At 38.7% G+C, this 11,330-nt stretch overlaps 1 protein-coding gene across 2 annotated transcripts in view; it reads left to right on the top strand.

Moving 5' to 3' along the window:
* psmd14 (proteasome 26S subunit, non-ATPase 14) overlaps window positions 1-6,871 on the top strand; it is a 37,191-nt gene extending 30,320 nt beyond the window's left edge. Inside the window, exons 1-11 of one of the 2 annotated variants that reach the window (XM_004067088.4) lie at window positions 2,725-2,852; window positions 3,475-3,531; window positions 3,670-3,741; window positions 3,814-3,933; window positions 4,117-4,187; window positions 4,304-4,454; window positions 4,549-4,656; window positions 5,397-5,471; window positions 5,552-5,677; window positions 6,403-6,465; window positions 6,701-6,871. In XM_004067088.4, coding sequence (XP_004067136.1) covers window positions 3,484-3,531; window positions 3,670-3,741; window positions 3,814-3,933; window positions 4,117-4,187; window positions 4,304-4,454; window positions 4,549-4,656; window positions 5,397-5,471; window positions 5,552-5,677; window positions 6,403-6,465; window positions 6,701-6,799 — 933 coding nt within the window. In that variant the 5' untranslated portion in view covers window positions 2,725-2,852; window positions 3,475-3,483 and the 3' untranslated portion in view covers window positions 6,800-6,871. Of the gene's footprint in view, window positions 1-2,724; window positions 2,853-3,474; window positions 3,532-3,669; window positions 3,742-3,813; window positions 3,934-4,116; window positions 4,188-4,303; window positions 4,455-4,548; window positions 4,657-5,396; window positions 5,472-5,551; window positions 5,678-6,402; window positions 6,466-6,700 lie in introns of those variants that run through there. The other variant, XM_078944324.1, reaches the window with a different exon arrangement.
* The last annotated feature ends 4,459 nt before the right edge of the window (window positions 6,872-11,330 follow it).

Genomic DNA, 11,330 nt, shown 5'->3' with positions numbered 1-11,330 from the left:
CGCGCGCGCGAGCGCGACCACACACACACACACACTCTCTTCCTCTTTATGCCCTTCCCCCAACTCAACATACATGTCAGAATCAGGATGCAATGAAATATAAGCAGTCGCCGGCCCGGTCAGAAGGTCAAATTCCCCCCCATAAACCCACCAGTGGGAGGGAGGGGATTAATAAACAAAACAGCGTGCAAATATTGGCAAACAAAGGAACAAACCCCCTTTACATTCCTTATGATCTTTCCCTCTCTTTGATATGCAGCCACCGTCTATAGGCTCCATGCATGCAGATCATGTGACATAAATGTTTAATGGTGATGAAGCAGGGGGCACTTTTAACTTGATGAACCTGCAGATCAAAAGGGAACATTCCTCTTTCCACCTTAAAGTGCATTTCCAGAATGCATGGGCCTGTCTGCTGTTTGAGAATGATTCCTGTAAGCATTTTACATGCATCCAAAAATGCATAACCACGTGTGAGGAAAAAGGAAGTGAGAGATGGATTCTCACTGAGTATTAATACGTCTCGCTGTCAACATTTTTTGAATGTTTGCTCTGCGAATAACTCTTTGAAACTGTAACAATCCATCTCATGTGTAACTCATCTGCCATTTTTTTAGTTTAGTTTAAATGGGTTACTTTGGTTAACAAGCTTGATTTGATGTTTTAAAAAGAAAAATGGAATGGAAGGCATTACATATCAGGAATCCAGATCTGTATTATAATCCTGTGCTTTCACAATAAATTGCTTTGGTAATAGGTTACACTTGTCCCAGAGACACTCAAAGGTGCATATATTGTCTAAAATACATGGTTATACATATATCACTACCTTTAACCTCTTGATGCCTGAATTGTTTTTCCAGCTATGAAAAGAAATGTTAAACTCATGTTTTTGCTTTCAATGACGTGCTAAATTAAATTATTTTTGGTGCCAAATTGGTTTGATGTATACTTGCATCAACAGATATACAAAAAGATACAGGAAACAATTAAATTGTGTTTTCTGTTTTTATAGATTCCACAGTTAGTTTAAAAAGTTAGAAACACTACTCACTTTGGAACCACAGTATATTGATAATTTATGAATCTGATAAATGCACAGTGACATTATAGATTGTATAAAATGAAGAATTGAAAAAATACTAAATAAACTTTAATGCTAGTATTTTTAACCTCATATATATATATACATTTATGCGGTGTGTTATCACTTGAAAAATATATGATACTTAGTCTAAAAAAATTAACAATAGCTAAAAGCTTTTTATTTGCTGTTTTTTTTTTTAAACAAGAAATCTTTTCTTCAAAATTATTTGGTCTTCTTGCTTTTTCCACAACATTAAAGGGTAAATAACATGAGTCACATGTGAGTCCATCATTTGATTAATTTATCAAAGCAGACAAGTCCGGTATAGATCTCTAACCTGAAATAAATTCAGAATTTTCATGGGTATATATTTACATCTTAATTAAAAGGCAGAAGAAAATTCTGCAAATGGAAAAAACCTCACACAATCACGTGTGACCGAAGCTCCCTTTCTGTCTTGTCTGCATAAAGATTCTTACTTTATCTTACATTATTCATCCTTTATACACTAACAAGCTCATGCCAGTGTTTGCCACCAGCAGCCATCGTGCTGCATGTCATGCTGGAGATTTATAAGGCAAACACTAGAATCCAAATCCCATCAGCATGCAAGGAGGCTCTTAAAGCATCAGATTTCTCTCCCCTGTTTCCTCTGCTGGCGGGATTAAAGTTTCAAGCTGGTTTTGTGTTTCAAGCACCTTCTGATGTGCCTAGGAATGTCCAGTTGTTCCTATCTAAATAATACACTTCAAATGGCGTCTTGTTCTTGTTGTTATTAAGCTTTGTGATTTTTGATTAGCAAGTCAATTACATCAACAGCACTGGTGAAAGGAATGATTTTGCATTGAATTAAATAGTGTGGAGTCATATTTGTGCCACTATGGATCTCAAGTAGCTCAGGTTCTGGCTTGTTCTGAGGAAGCAAATCCAGGTTGGAGGCTCTTGAATTCTGTTGAAGTATGTGGGGTCCTGTGGGTTTGAGGAGGGAGGGGCTGAGGAATGCAGATGATTATCTGTCGACATCCACCAAAGAATTTGGAAATTTTCCCTGGCAGCATCAGAATGCCAGCTGACCCGTCTGGCCCAGCAGCGCGGCTACCCCTCGGCAAAGAGGCACAGGTTTTGCTGCAGAGCTGCCAACTGTCTGGGGAAATGCATGAACTCAAACACAGACACTGTTTTATGAGCCTTAAGATGGTGAGGTTTGGCTGGAGCTTTGTGGCTCCTCTGGGATTACTGAAATGCTTTTGTGAAATATGAGACAAAGAAATATCAAAGAAAAGCTTTTTTTCCTATTTAGTAACTTAACAGCTGAGTGTTATATTTGTCTTTCTTAATGAAGAAGCTGCTTTTCTTTGGGAAAAAAAGTATTTTAAACAAAACAAAAAATTGAAGTACTAACCAAATAAATTAATAGCAGATGTCAAAATTATTTATATTAATATCGATGTTACCACTTTTCTTACTTAGCGTTTTTTTCATAAATTATTGGATTCAAACCAAGAGTTTGAAATGTATGAATGCATAAAGGTTGTCAATAAATAAATCACATTTTATATCCTAGTTGGATGTGACTCTGGCGTCATCTGCTGGCCAAATACTGTAACTGCAGATAGTGTGCAGCAGACGTCATTGTACCGGAAATAGTTTTTTCTTTTAGCGTAGAAGAAGACACTCGTTCTGGCTGATTCATTGTAGCTTGTTTGCTTGTACCGACTCTACACAAAAACAAACCTATCTAAGCTCCTGAGGGATTTGGTAACAGGTTAGTTTAAACAGATTTTAATCAAATACGTAAATCTAATCTTACAAACTTTCAGGTTAATTGTAGAACTGCATGCTAGTTTGTTTTGCCAAATGCGGTAGGCTAAGTTGGTATTAGCCTGCTAGCGCCTGAAGCTAGGTTTGGCAGCCAAGCAGCAGTGATAAAACTGTAAAACGAACACTTAATGTTTGGTTTTGCTTATACATTTAAGTCTAATTTAGTTAAGTGTTTGCATTTTATGTGTTTTCTATTGAAGTTGTGGTAATGTAGTGTACGTAGCCCTGTTTTTGTCAACGAAATTACTTGTTGTGTGGTGCTGAGTTGAATAGATTTCCTTTACATCCTAAAGTAACGATTCGAATTTAATAATATTTTTTTTGTGTAGTTCCACAATGAATTCTTTTTGTTGTTGTTAACATAAATGAACGTAACATAATCATGTCCAGATTACCAGCAAAAGAATCAAAACGTTTTTGTATTGAAATGCTTTAAAAATGGAAGACATCTAAGGGTTTTTCTTACTAAATTACTAGAGAATAGGGATTTGTATGGAAATCATGTCTGTTTTTGTTAGTAAGACTGTGGATTTAAAGAAGGATATGAATTTGTGTTATGTTTTTAGATCTCAAAGATGGACAGGCTGCTGAGGCTCGGAGGTGGAATGCCAGGACTCGGTCAGGTACGTTCAGACCTAAACTGTCTCCATATAAAGAAAACTACTAAAATCTTTGCAGCAAATTCAAATGACCTTCAGCTTGATTTTTGGTGGCTGTAACTGAAATCCTCTGCATACTTTGTATTTTTTTTTTTTTTTTAGGGCCCCCCAACAGATGCACCTGCTGTAGACACAGCAGAGCAGGTGTACATCTCCTCTTTGGCCCTGCTGAAGGTGAACACTCTCACCATCAGTCTGAAATCTGTGATGGCTTCCAACATCTCATGATGTTTTGCTTCTGATTAGATGTTGAAGCACGGGCGAGCAGGTGTGCCAATGGAAGTCATGGGACTGATGCTGGGAGAATTTGTGGACGACTATACAGTGCGAGTGATTGATGTGTTTGCCATGCCCCAGTCAGGAACAGTATGTATTCACCACAATGCCAAGATTATACCATATTTATGCCTATGTCTAGAAAGTACCATTCATTACGTCTCATGGTACAGCATGCATTATTGGGGAGCATTAGACTAGTATTGTTTTTTTAGATTTGGAAAGGTTGGTTTATAAGTTGATCATTTTTAACAATTGAATGATTTTTCTCAGGGAGTTAGTGTTGAAGCTGTGGATCCAGTGTTCCAGGCTAAGATGTTGGACATGCTGAAGCAGACTGGCAGGTATGAGAAGCTGCCAAATCCTCCATCGGTGACTCCAAATTGTTAAAGAATATGGATTTTGATCAAGAAATGACCTTCTAATGGTATTACCTCTGTTATCTTTTTAAACACGACAGACCTGAGATGGTCGTGGGGTGGTACCACAGTCACCCCGGGTTCGGCTGTTGGTTGTCAGGTGTGGACATCAACACTCAGCAGAGTTTTGAGGCCCTGTCAGAGCGAGCAGTTGCAGTGGTGGTTGATCCAATTCAAAGCGTCAAAGGAAAGGTGGGCGGAACTGGACTCTCATAAACTTGAATCACACATGCTTCATTCAGGAATGTGTTTCTCACTTTCTTTCTACCTTTCTTTAATTTTACAGGTTGTCATTGATGCCTTCAGATTGATAAATGCCAACATGATGGTGCTGGGTCATGAACCAAGACAAACCACCTCCAACTTAGGTCATCTGAACAAGCCTTCAATCCAGGTAAAGTCATCTTCACTGATTTACTAATATGGAATTTACTTTTTGGCTAATTCAAGAAATGTAAACAACTGGCAAAGTCCTTCGTTCGCATGTTGACACATTACTCACTTTAAAAAGGAACAAGTTGTTTTTAAACCAATGGAAGTAAAGTAAGTGATATTTGTATTTGTTTTGCTGCTCATCCAAGAAGCTTTTTCTTATATGAATACTTGCACTCCGATCACATTTTGATCCCAGAGGTCTTTTAACTATGATTATGCCATTTTTAGCCAAAATCTGTGTGGTTTTCTAGGATATAGTTTCTGCAGAGCGGCCATTGTATTTTTTACACCACAAATATGCTCTTTTTCAAACTTTTCTTTTAATCTGATAGATAGAAAGACAGACTCTCCAAAAAAAAAAAGATTTCTTTCCAAGTTTTCTAAATTTAGCACAGCTGCTTCTAAATACTACATTTTAATACAATCATTTAGTTTTCACCTACTGCCAGGTTATGCAGTGTTTCATCAGGACGTCTGTGCTTCAGATTTAGTGCTAGATTATTAGTTTTGTTGAATATTTTAAGCTTGTTTTCCCTAAAATCCTCTTGGTATAAAAAAAGATTCATTGTAGTCTAAGTTGTAGTTTCTTAACATCTGTTGTTTTACTTTTCCTTCATAAGAACAAGAAGGAAATAAAAGTTTCTGACGGAAATCTCCCCAAAGTCTCTGTGTCTGAGCTTAGCATTTCCTGTATTTCAGGCTCTGATTCATGGACTAAACAGACACTACTATTCCATCACCATCAATTACAGGAAAAACGAGCTGGAGCAAAAGGTCTGAGTCGGATTCATAATGCAGCCACTATTGGTAGTTTTTGTAGAGCAGCATCTGTAATAGCTTTTTCTTGTGCTCAGATGTTGCTGAACCTTCACAAGAAAAGCTGGATGGAGGGTTTGACTCTGCAGGACTACAGCGAGCACTGCAAGCTCAATGAGACCATCGTCAAAGAAATGCTGGAGCTGGCCAAGAACTACAACAAGGTACAGCTTCAAACTTTAGCTAACTCACAAACCCAGAAGGAGTTTTTCCAGAGACGTAGTTTTTTTATTCAGGTAGAATTGGCCTTAATGGGAGGTTAAAAATACTTTGAGTGTAAAAAGAGTTCAACAAAATGTTGTCTCAAGTCCCACTCTGATCATCTTTTGATTTGTTGTAAAAGCGTTTCCAGTGGTCTTTCTTCTTATGACTCTGCCGTTTTTAGCCAAATTCATAAAACCTGAGTCGTTTTCTAGGATATATTTTCTTCAGGGCGGCAGGAGTTCATTAGAAATTCACCTCAGAGTTGTGAGTGTGACTGGCGTGGAGTAAAACGCATCTGTTTACACGCTCTCCTGCTAGCTTACAGCCCCTCACAACTAACATGACCGGTGGAACAAAATGAGGAACAATATTGGAGCTATGCAGCCGCACAGCTTTGATCCAGATGTCAGCTCACTTGAGAAAAACAAAGATGTTCATGGATCTATTTGGCTACAAATGGATGCATCAGAATGGAGCAGAGCAGGGAGCTTGTGGCTTTTTTCCACAAACTGTGTCATATTAACAATGTGTTGAAATGCAGGCCTCTTTGCTGTTGTCCAATCTCATCCCATTTTGCTTCATGGACAGCCAGCAGCTCCAAACAGCACTCAGTAGCAGCAGCTCCACACCATGCTTCCTGTTCATGATGCTTCCTGACACCAACTTTGTCACCTTTTCTTTCCAGGCTGTTGAAGAGGAGGACAAAATGACTCCTGAGCAGCTGGCAATCAAGAATGTGGGAAAGCAGGTACATCAAGTATTGGTTATCCTATGAATAGATGAATATTTCTACTCAGTCCATGATGCTCATGCAACAGGGTCAGAGAGATCAGGCTGCATAAGCGGAGCAATAACGCATCAAATCACTTGAATGTGTCCTGTTTGTGTGAGTGCATGGGTTTAAGGTGGAGATCGATGAAGAGTTTAGTAGCAGCAGAATCCTCTTCATGATCACATTCATTATGATGTTGTCTGTTTCACAGGATCCCAAGAGACACTTGGAGGAGCATGTAGATGTTTTAATGACATCCAACATCGTTCAGTGCCTAGCTGCCATGTTGGATACCGTCGTTTTCCAGTGACGGCAGCGGTGCAACTGTTAATATGAACAACCCTGGACTTTGTTTTATATAAAATAAATATGTGTATGAAAATGTTGGTTTCCTGTCTCTTCACTTTGCCCACCAGTCAATAATAGTACGTTCTTTAAAATTGGAATATCATTTTTTAATCCCTTTTTATTTATGCTGATATTTACAGACAGTTTTGAGTTGGTTTGAATTAAAGTACTTTGTATTCTATAACGGGCATTTCCAGCTGACTAATATGAACTGAATTAACCCTCAAACTACCTGCTCAACCAAATGGTAAAGTACATTTAGAAAATATATTATTTGGAATTTTTCTCTTGTTTAGGTAGGTAAAACTATGATGAGGAAATTCTTTTGTCTGCAGCAGCGGTGTGGCATTAAAATGGTACAACAATATAGAAGAACAGAAAATAATCTTACACTACAATTAAATTACATTAAAATAAAAATACACACCAAACAAAAGTTAAATGACTAAAACAATAGAGCTATTGAGTGAATGAGTTTTGTCATTTGATGTTATCCCCCTAATAACCACTAGATGGTGAAACAGGAAGTCCAGATGGAAAAGTGGGAAATGTTTGATTAAAAAACATCTATAGAGTTGAAGCAAAGAGCTCAATGTTTTGTTTAACCCTTGTGCTATCTTAGATGACCCCACCCTTACATTGATATGTTATTCCTACCATGACAAAGGTGGAAAGATTTCATGTAATCCATGGACACCAGTGAAGATCACAAATCATTGAAGAAAAAAGGTTCAGCGCACTGTCTAGTGGGTCTAGATGACCCAACTTCCAATGTTAAAGTGCCTAGGATAGCACACGGGTTACAGTGGCCCTAAATTCTTTTCTCTGTAGAGTCATGATCAAAAACATGTTAGTTGCAAAAACACAACTGAGCACATAAGTAGACAACATTCTCTTGAACCGACACCAGAGAAAATGACCATAGAGACAAGTTAAGGTTCTAAAAATGTTGTTTGCTTTTCTTAAATACTTGAATGATTTGCTTATTTTACAAAAAGCATGACTGGAGTCTTAGTGAAAAGCTGTTAAATGGACTGGAGCTGGAGAGCCAGAATTCCTCTGAGTGTTTTACCGTCAGCAGAAGCTGGGGGAGTTTGTACCGGGTTTACAGGAACTCTGCTAGAGATGGATTTTGTGTTCTGTGCAGGTTACGAGGATGAAGTATACGGTCCTGCTGCACTCCTTCCAGTATACTCTTGTTTTACAGTTACTGTAGACAATTCCTCCTTTGGGGGTTTCAGATTACATAAACGGTGTTCCTGTGCTGGATCTTTAACCCTCTCAGGGTGGAACAGCCTTTTCTTTTTTAAAATTCTTTTCCTCTGATTATTTTGAAATGGAGAGCTGAAACACTAAGCTCAATCTTAAACACATTCTTTGTGAAAGTGCTTCAAATCTCCAAGACAAACATGTAACTTGACAAACAATCATCAATGAAAAACTAAAGGACTGTAATCCTTTTATTCACAACTGGACACTTAGACATTGATGTGGTGATTTTCAGACTGCTCAAACTAAAAAAGTTCTTTGAGAAATTCTTAAAAGTCAACATAGTTTATTTATGTCGGTTCAAATGTGTCATTCCTGTGTATGCTGAGTGATCAGTCCAGGCGTTTGCTGTTATGGTGCAACATTTTGCTTTTGAATTTCGAGAGATTTTCCCTAAGATTGCACACTTTACCTAAAAAAAAAAAAAAACCCGAACAGAGGTTTAAAGAGAACAGGACTGCAGTGATATCTCACAGAGCTGTGATGAACGATCAGGGATGCTGAAAAAGCTATTTTTTAAATCCAAAAACGTTTCTCTTTTGTTGAACCATTTCTTACTGGATAAGCTGAAGAGGGAAAATGCAAACAGAGAATTTTGTTTTTACTATATATACATATGTATATTTTTGGTGGAGTTCAGAAGGACAGATCACTCCCGTGAGGCAGCAGGAGACAGAGCAGCCTGCTATGGTGTGGGGAGAGACCAGACGACAAGAGAGTAAAAGCTTATTTGTATGGATAAAAAACACAGAAAAAAGCTGAAAATGCTTTCAAAAGACTGTTATTTCATTTCAGTTTATTTTTAAGTTTGAAAGGAGATGCTGACAAATTCCCTGCCTTGTTATGTGCGTAAAGGTTCTCCAACATCCAGGTGATGCTGTCTTGAAGTTGAGTCATGGCAAATAGACCTAAAACCTTTTTTCTTGAAACGTATCGCCGCTCCTCCAAGTGAGTCACTTTCTTATGACTTCTTAGACCCTTTTGATTCTGCATAAGCTTCCAGAGGCCTTAAAAACTGCAGTCATTAAACCTCTCCTGAAGAAAAGCGGTCTTGATCCCACTGTACTGAATAATTACAGACCTATCTCTAATCTGCCATTTTTAGGAAAAGTCCTTGAAAAAGTTGTCTACCAACAGCTCACTGATTTTCTCTTATTAAACAATTCATTTGATGTTTTCCAGTCAGGTTTTAGACCCCATCATAGCACAGAAACTGCTCTTATCAAGGTAACCAACGACATCCGCCTGAACACTGATGATGGCAAAGTCACTGTCTTAATCCTGCTAGACCTGAGCGCTGCCTTTGATACTGTTGATCATGGGATCCTTTTGCACAGACTCCAAGACTGGGTTGGCATCTCTGGATCTGCCCTAAGTTGGCTCAAGTCTTATCTAGAAGACAGGAAATGTTTTGTTGAAATTGGGAGTTGTGTCTCAGACTACATGGCCTTGACTTGTGGTGTGCCCCAGGGATCGATCCTGGGACCCCTTCTGTTCAACCTCTACATGCTGCCACTAGGGCAGTTAATACGCAGTAATAACATATCATATCACAACTATGCAGATGATACTCAGATCTATGTGTCACTGACAACAGGTGAATATGGGCCGGTGGATTCACTCAGCCACTGCCTCCAACAGATCAGTGCGTGGATGCAGAACAACTTTCTCCAGCTAAACTCAGACAAGACCGAAGTTATTGTTTTTGGCCCACAGAAACAAAGAGAAAGTCTCAGCAGCTACCTTCATTCTCTGTCTCTTAAACCCTCAAATCAATTCAGAAATCTAGGGGTAATCATGGACTCTGACCTGAACTTTAACAGCCATATCAAGTCAGTAACATCAGCGGCATTTTACCACCTGAAAAACATTGCCAAAATCAAAAACATAATCTCAAAGCGAGACCTGGAGATACTTATCCATGCATTTGTCGCCAGTAGGTTAGACTACTGTAACGGCCTGCTCACCGGCCTCTCCAAACGAGCTGTAAAACAGCTTCAGTACATCCAGAATGCTGCTGCTCGAGGCCTGACCAGAACCAGGAAGTATGATCACATTAGTCCTGTGCTCAGGTCTCTGCACTGGCTCCCTGTACCTCAAAGAATAGACTTCAAAGCAGCTCTGCTTGTGTACAAGTCTCTCCATGGCCGAGCACCAAAGTACATCTCTGACATGTTAGTGCCATATGAACCATCTCGTACTCTGAGGACCTCAGGGGCCGGCCTCCTGTTGATGCCCAGAGTCAGAACTAAACAAGGGGAATCAGCGTTTCAATATTCTGCAGCTAAAATCTGGAACAGCCTCCCTGAAGTCGTAAGACAGGCCTCTTCTGTGTTCATGTTCAAATCTAGACTTAAAACATTTCTGTTTAGCCGTGTATATGACTGAAAGGTCCTATCTGCACTTTTCTTTCCTTTCCTTCCTTTATTTTTAAATCAGTTTTCAATTTATTTTTTTTTTTTTTCTTTTAAAGTAAATTTTATGTTGATTATTTCTATGATGTATTGTGATTTTAATGCATTTTTCTGTTTTGTGAAGCACCTTGAATTACTTTGTGTATGAATTGTGCTATACAAATAAACTTGCCTTGCCTTGCCTTGCCATAACTGTTTGCCCAACTGCATTTTTTTGTCTGTTTCTTATTTACCACAATTTGAATAAAGAAATGTTCAGAAACACAATCTTAAGCTTAGTTGTCTTTATATCTGTCCTCCATAATGAGAAAAATGCTACAAGAACATTATTTAAAAAAACACCCAAAAAAGCCATTTTTGTTGAAGTGGGTCTTAAAGGTTGGACAACTTTGTCTCCAGTTACTCTATTATCAGTTACTACTCACAAAGTGCAATGAATTTTTGTGAACAGCAGCAGCTGCCACTCTGATCTCAGCCGGGTAGGAGTGCATGACATGTTTTACCAGATGAACTGCTAAATTCATCCTGAGTTTAAAAGCATTTTATTTGCAAATGTTTGGTATTCTGAGCATTTGGTAAGAGTGCTAAGGTTTTAGCATCTCAATAAATACAGTAAAAACAGGGTCTGCACGGTGGTGTAGTGGTTAGCACTCTCACCTCACAGTGAGGAGGCCCTGGTTTTCCTGCTGGATCCGTTCTCTGTGGAGTTCACTCACAGTCCAAAAACTTGCTTCACAGGTTACTGTACATCTTTGACTGCCCACTTGTCCAGGTTGTACCCTGCCTTCACCCAGCAGTGGCTGGGATAGA

Source organism: Oryzias latipes, chromosome 3, assembly GCF_053564925.1.
Source record: "Oryzias latipes strain Hd-rR chromosome 3, Olatipes_Hd-rR_3.1".
In the NCBI taxonomy this organism is placed as follows: domain Eukaryota; kingdom Metazoa; phylum Chordata; class Actinopteri; order Beloniformes; family Adrianichthyidae; genus Oryzias; species Oryzias latipes.
Note: the sequence above shows the minus strand (reverse complement) of the source record. Positions and strands in the feature narration are given on the sequence as shown.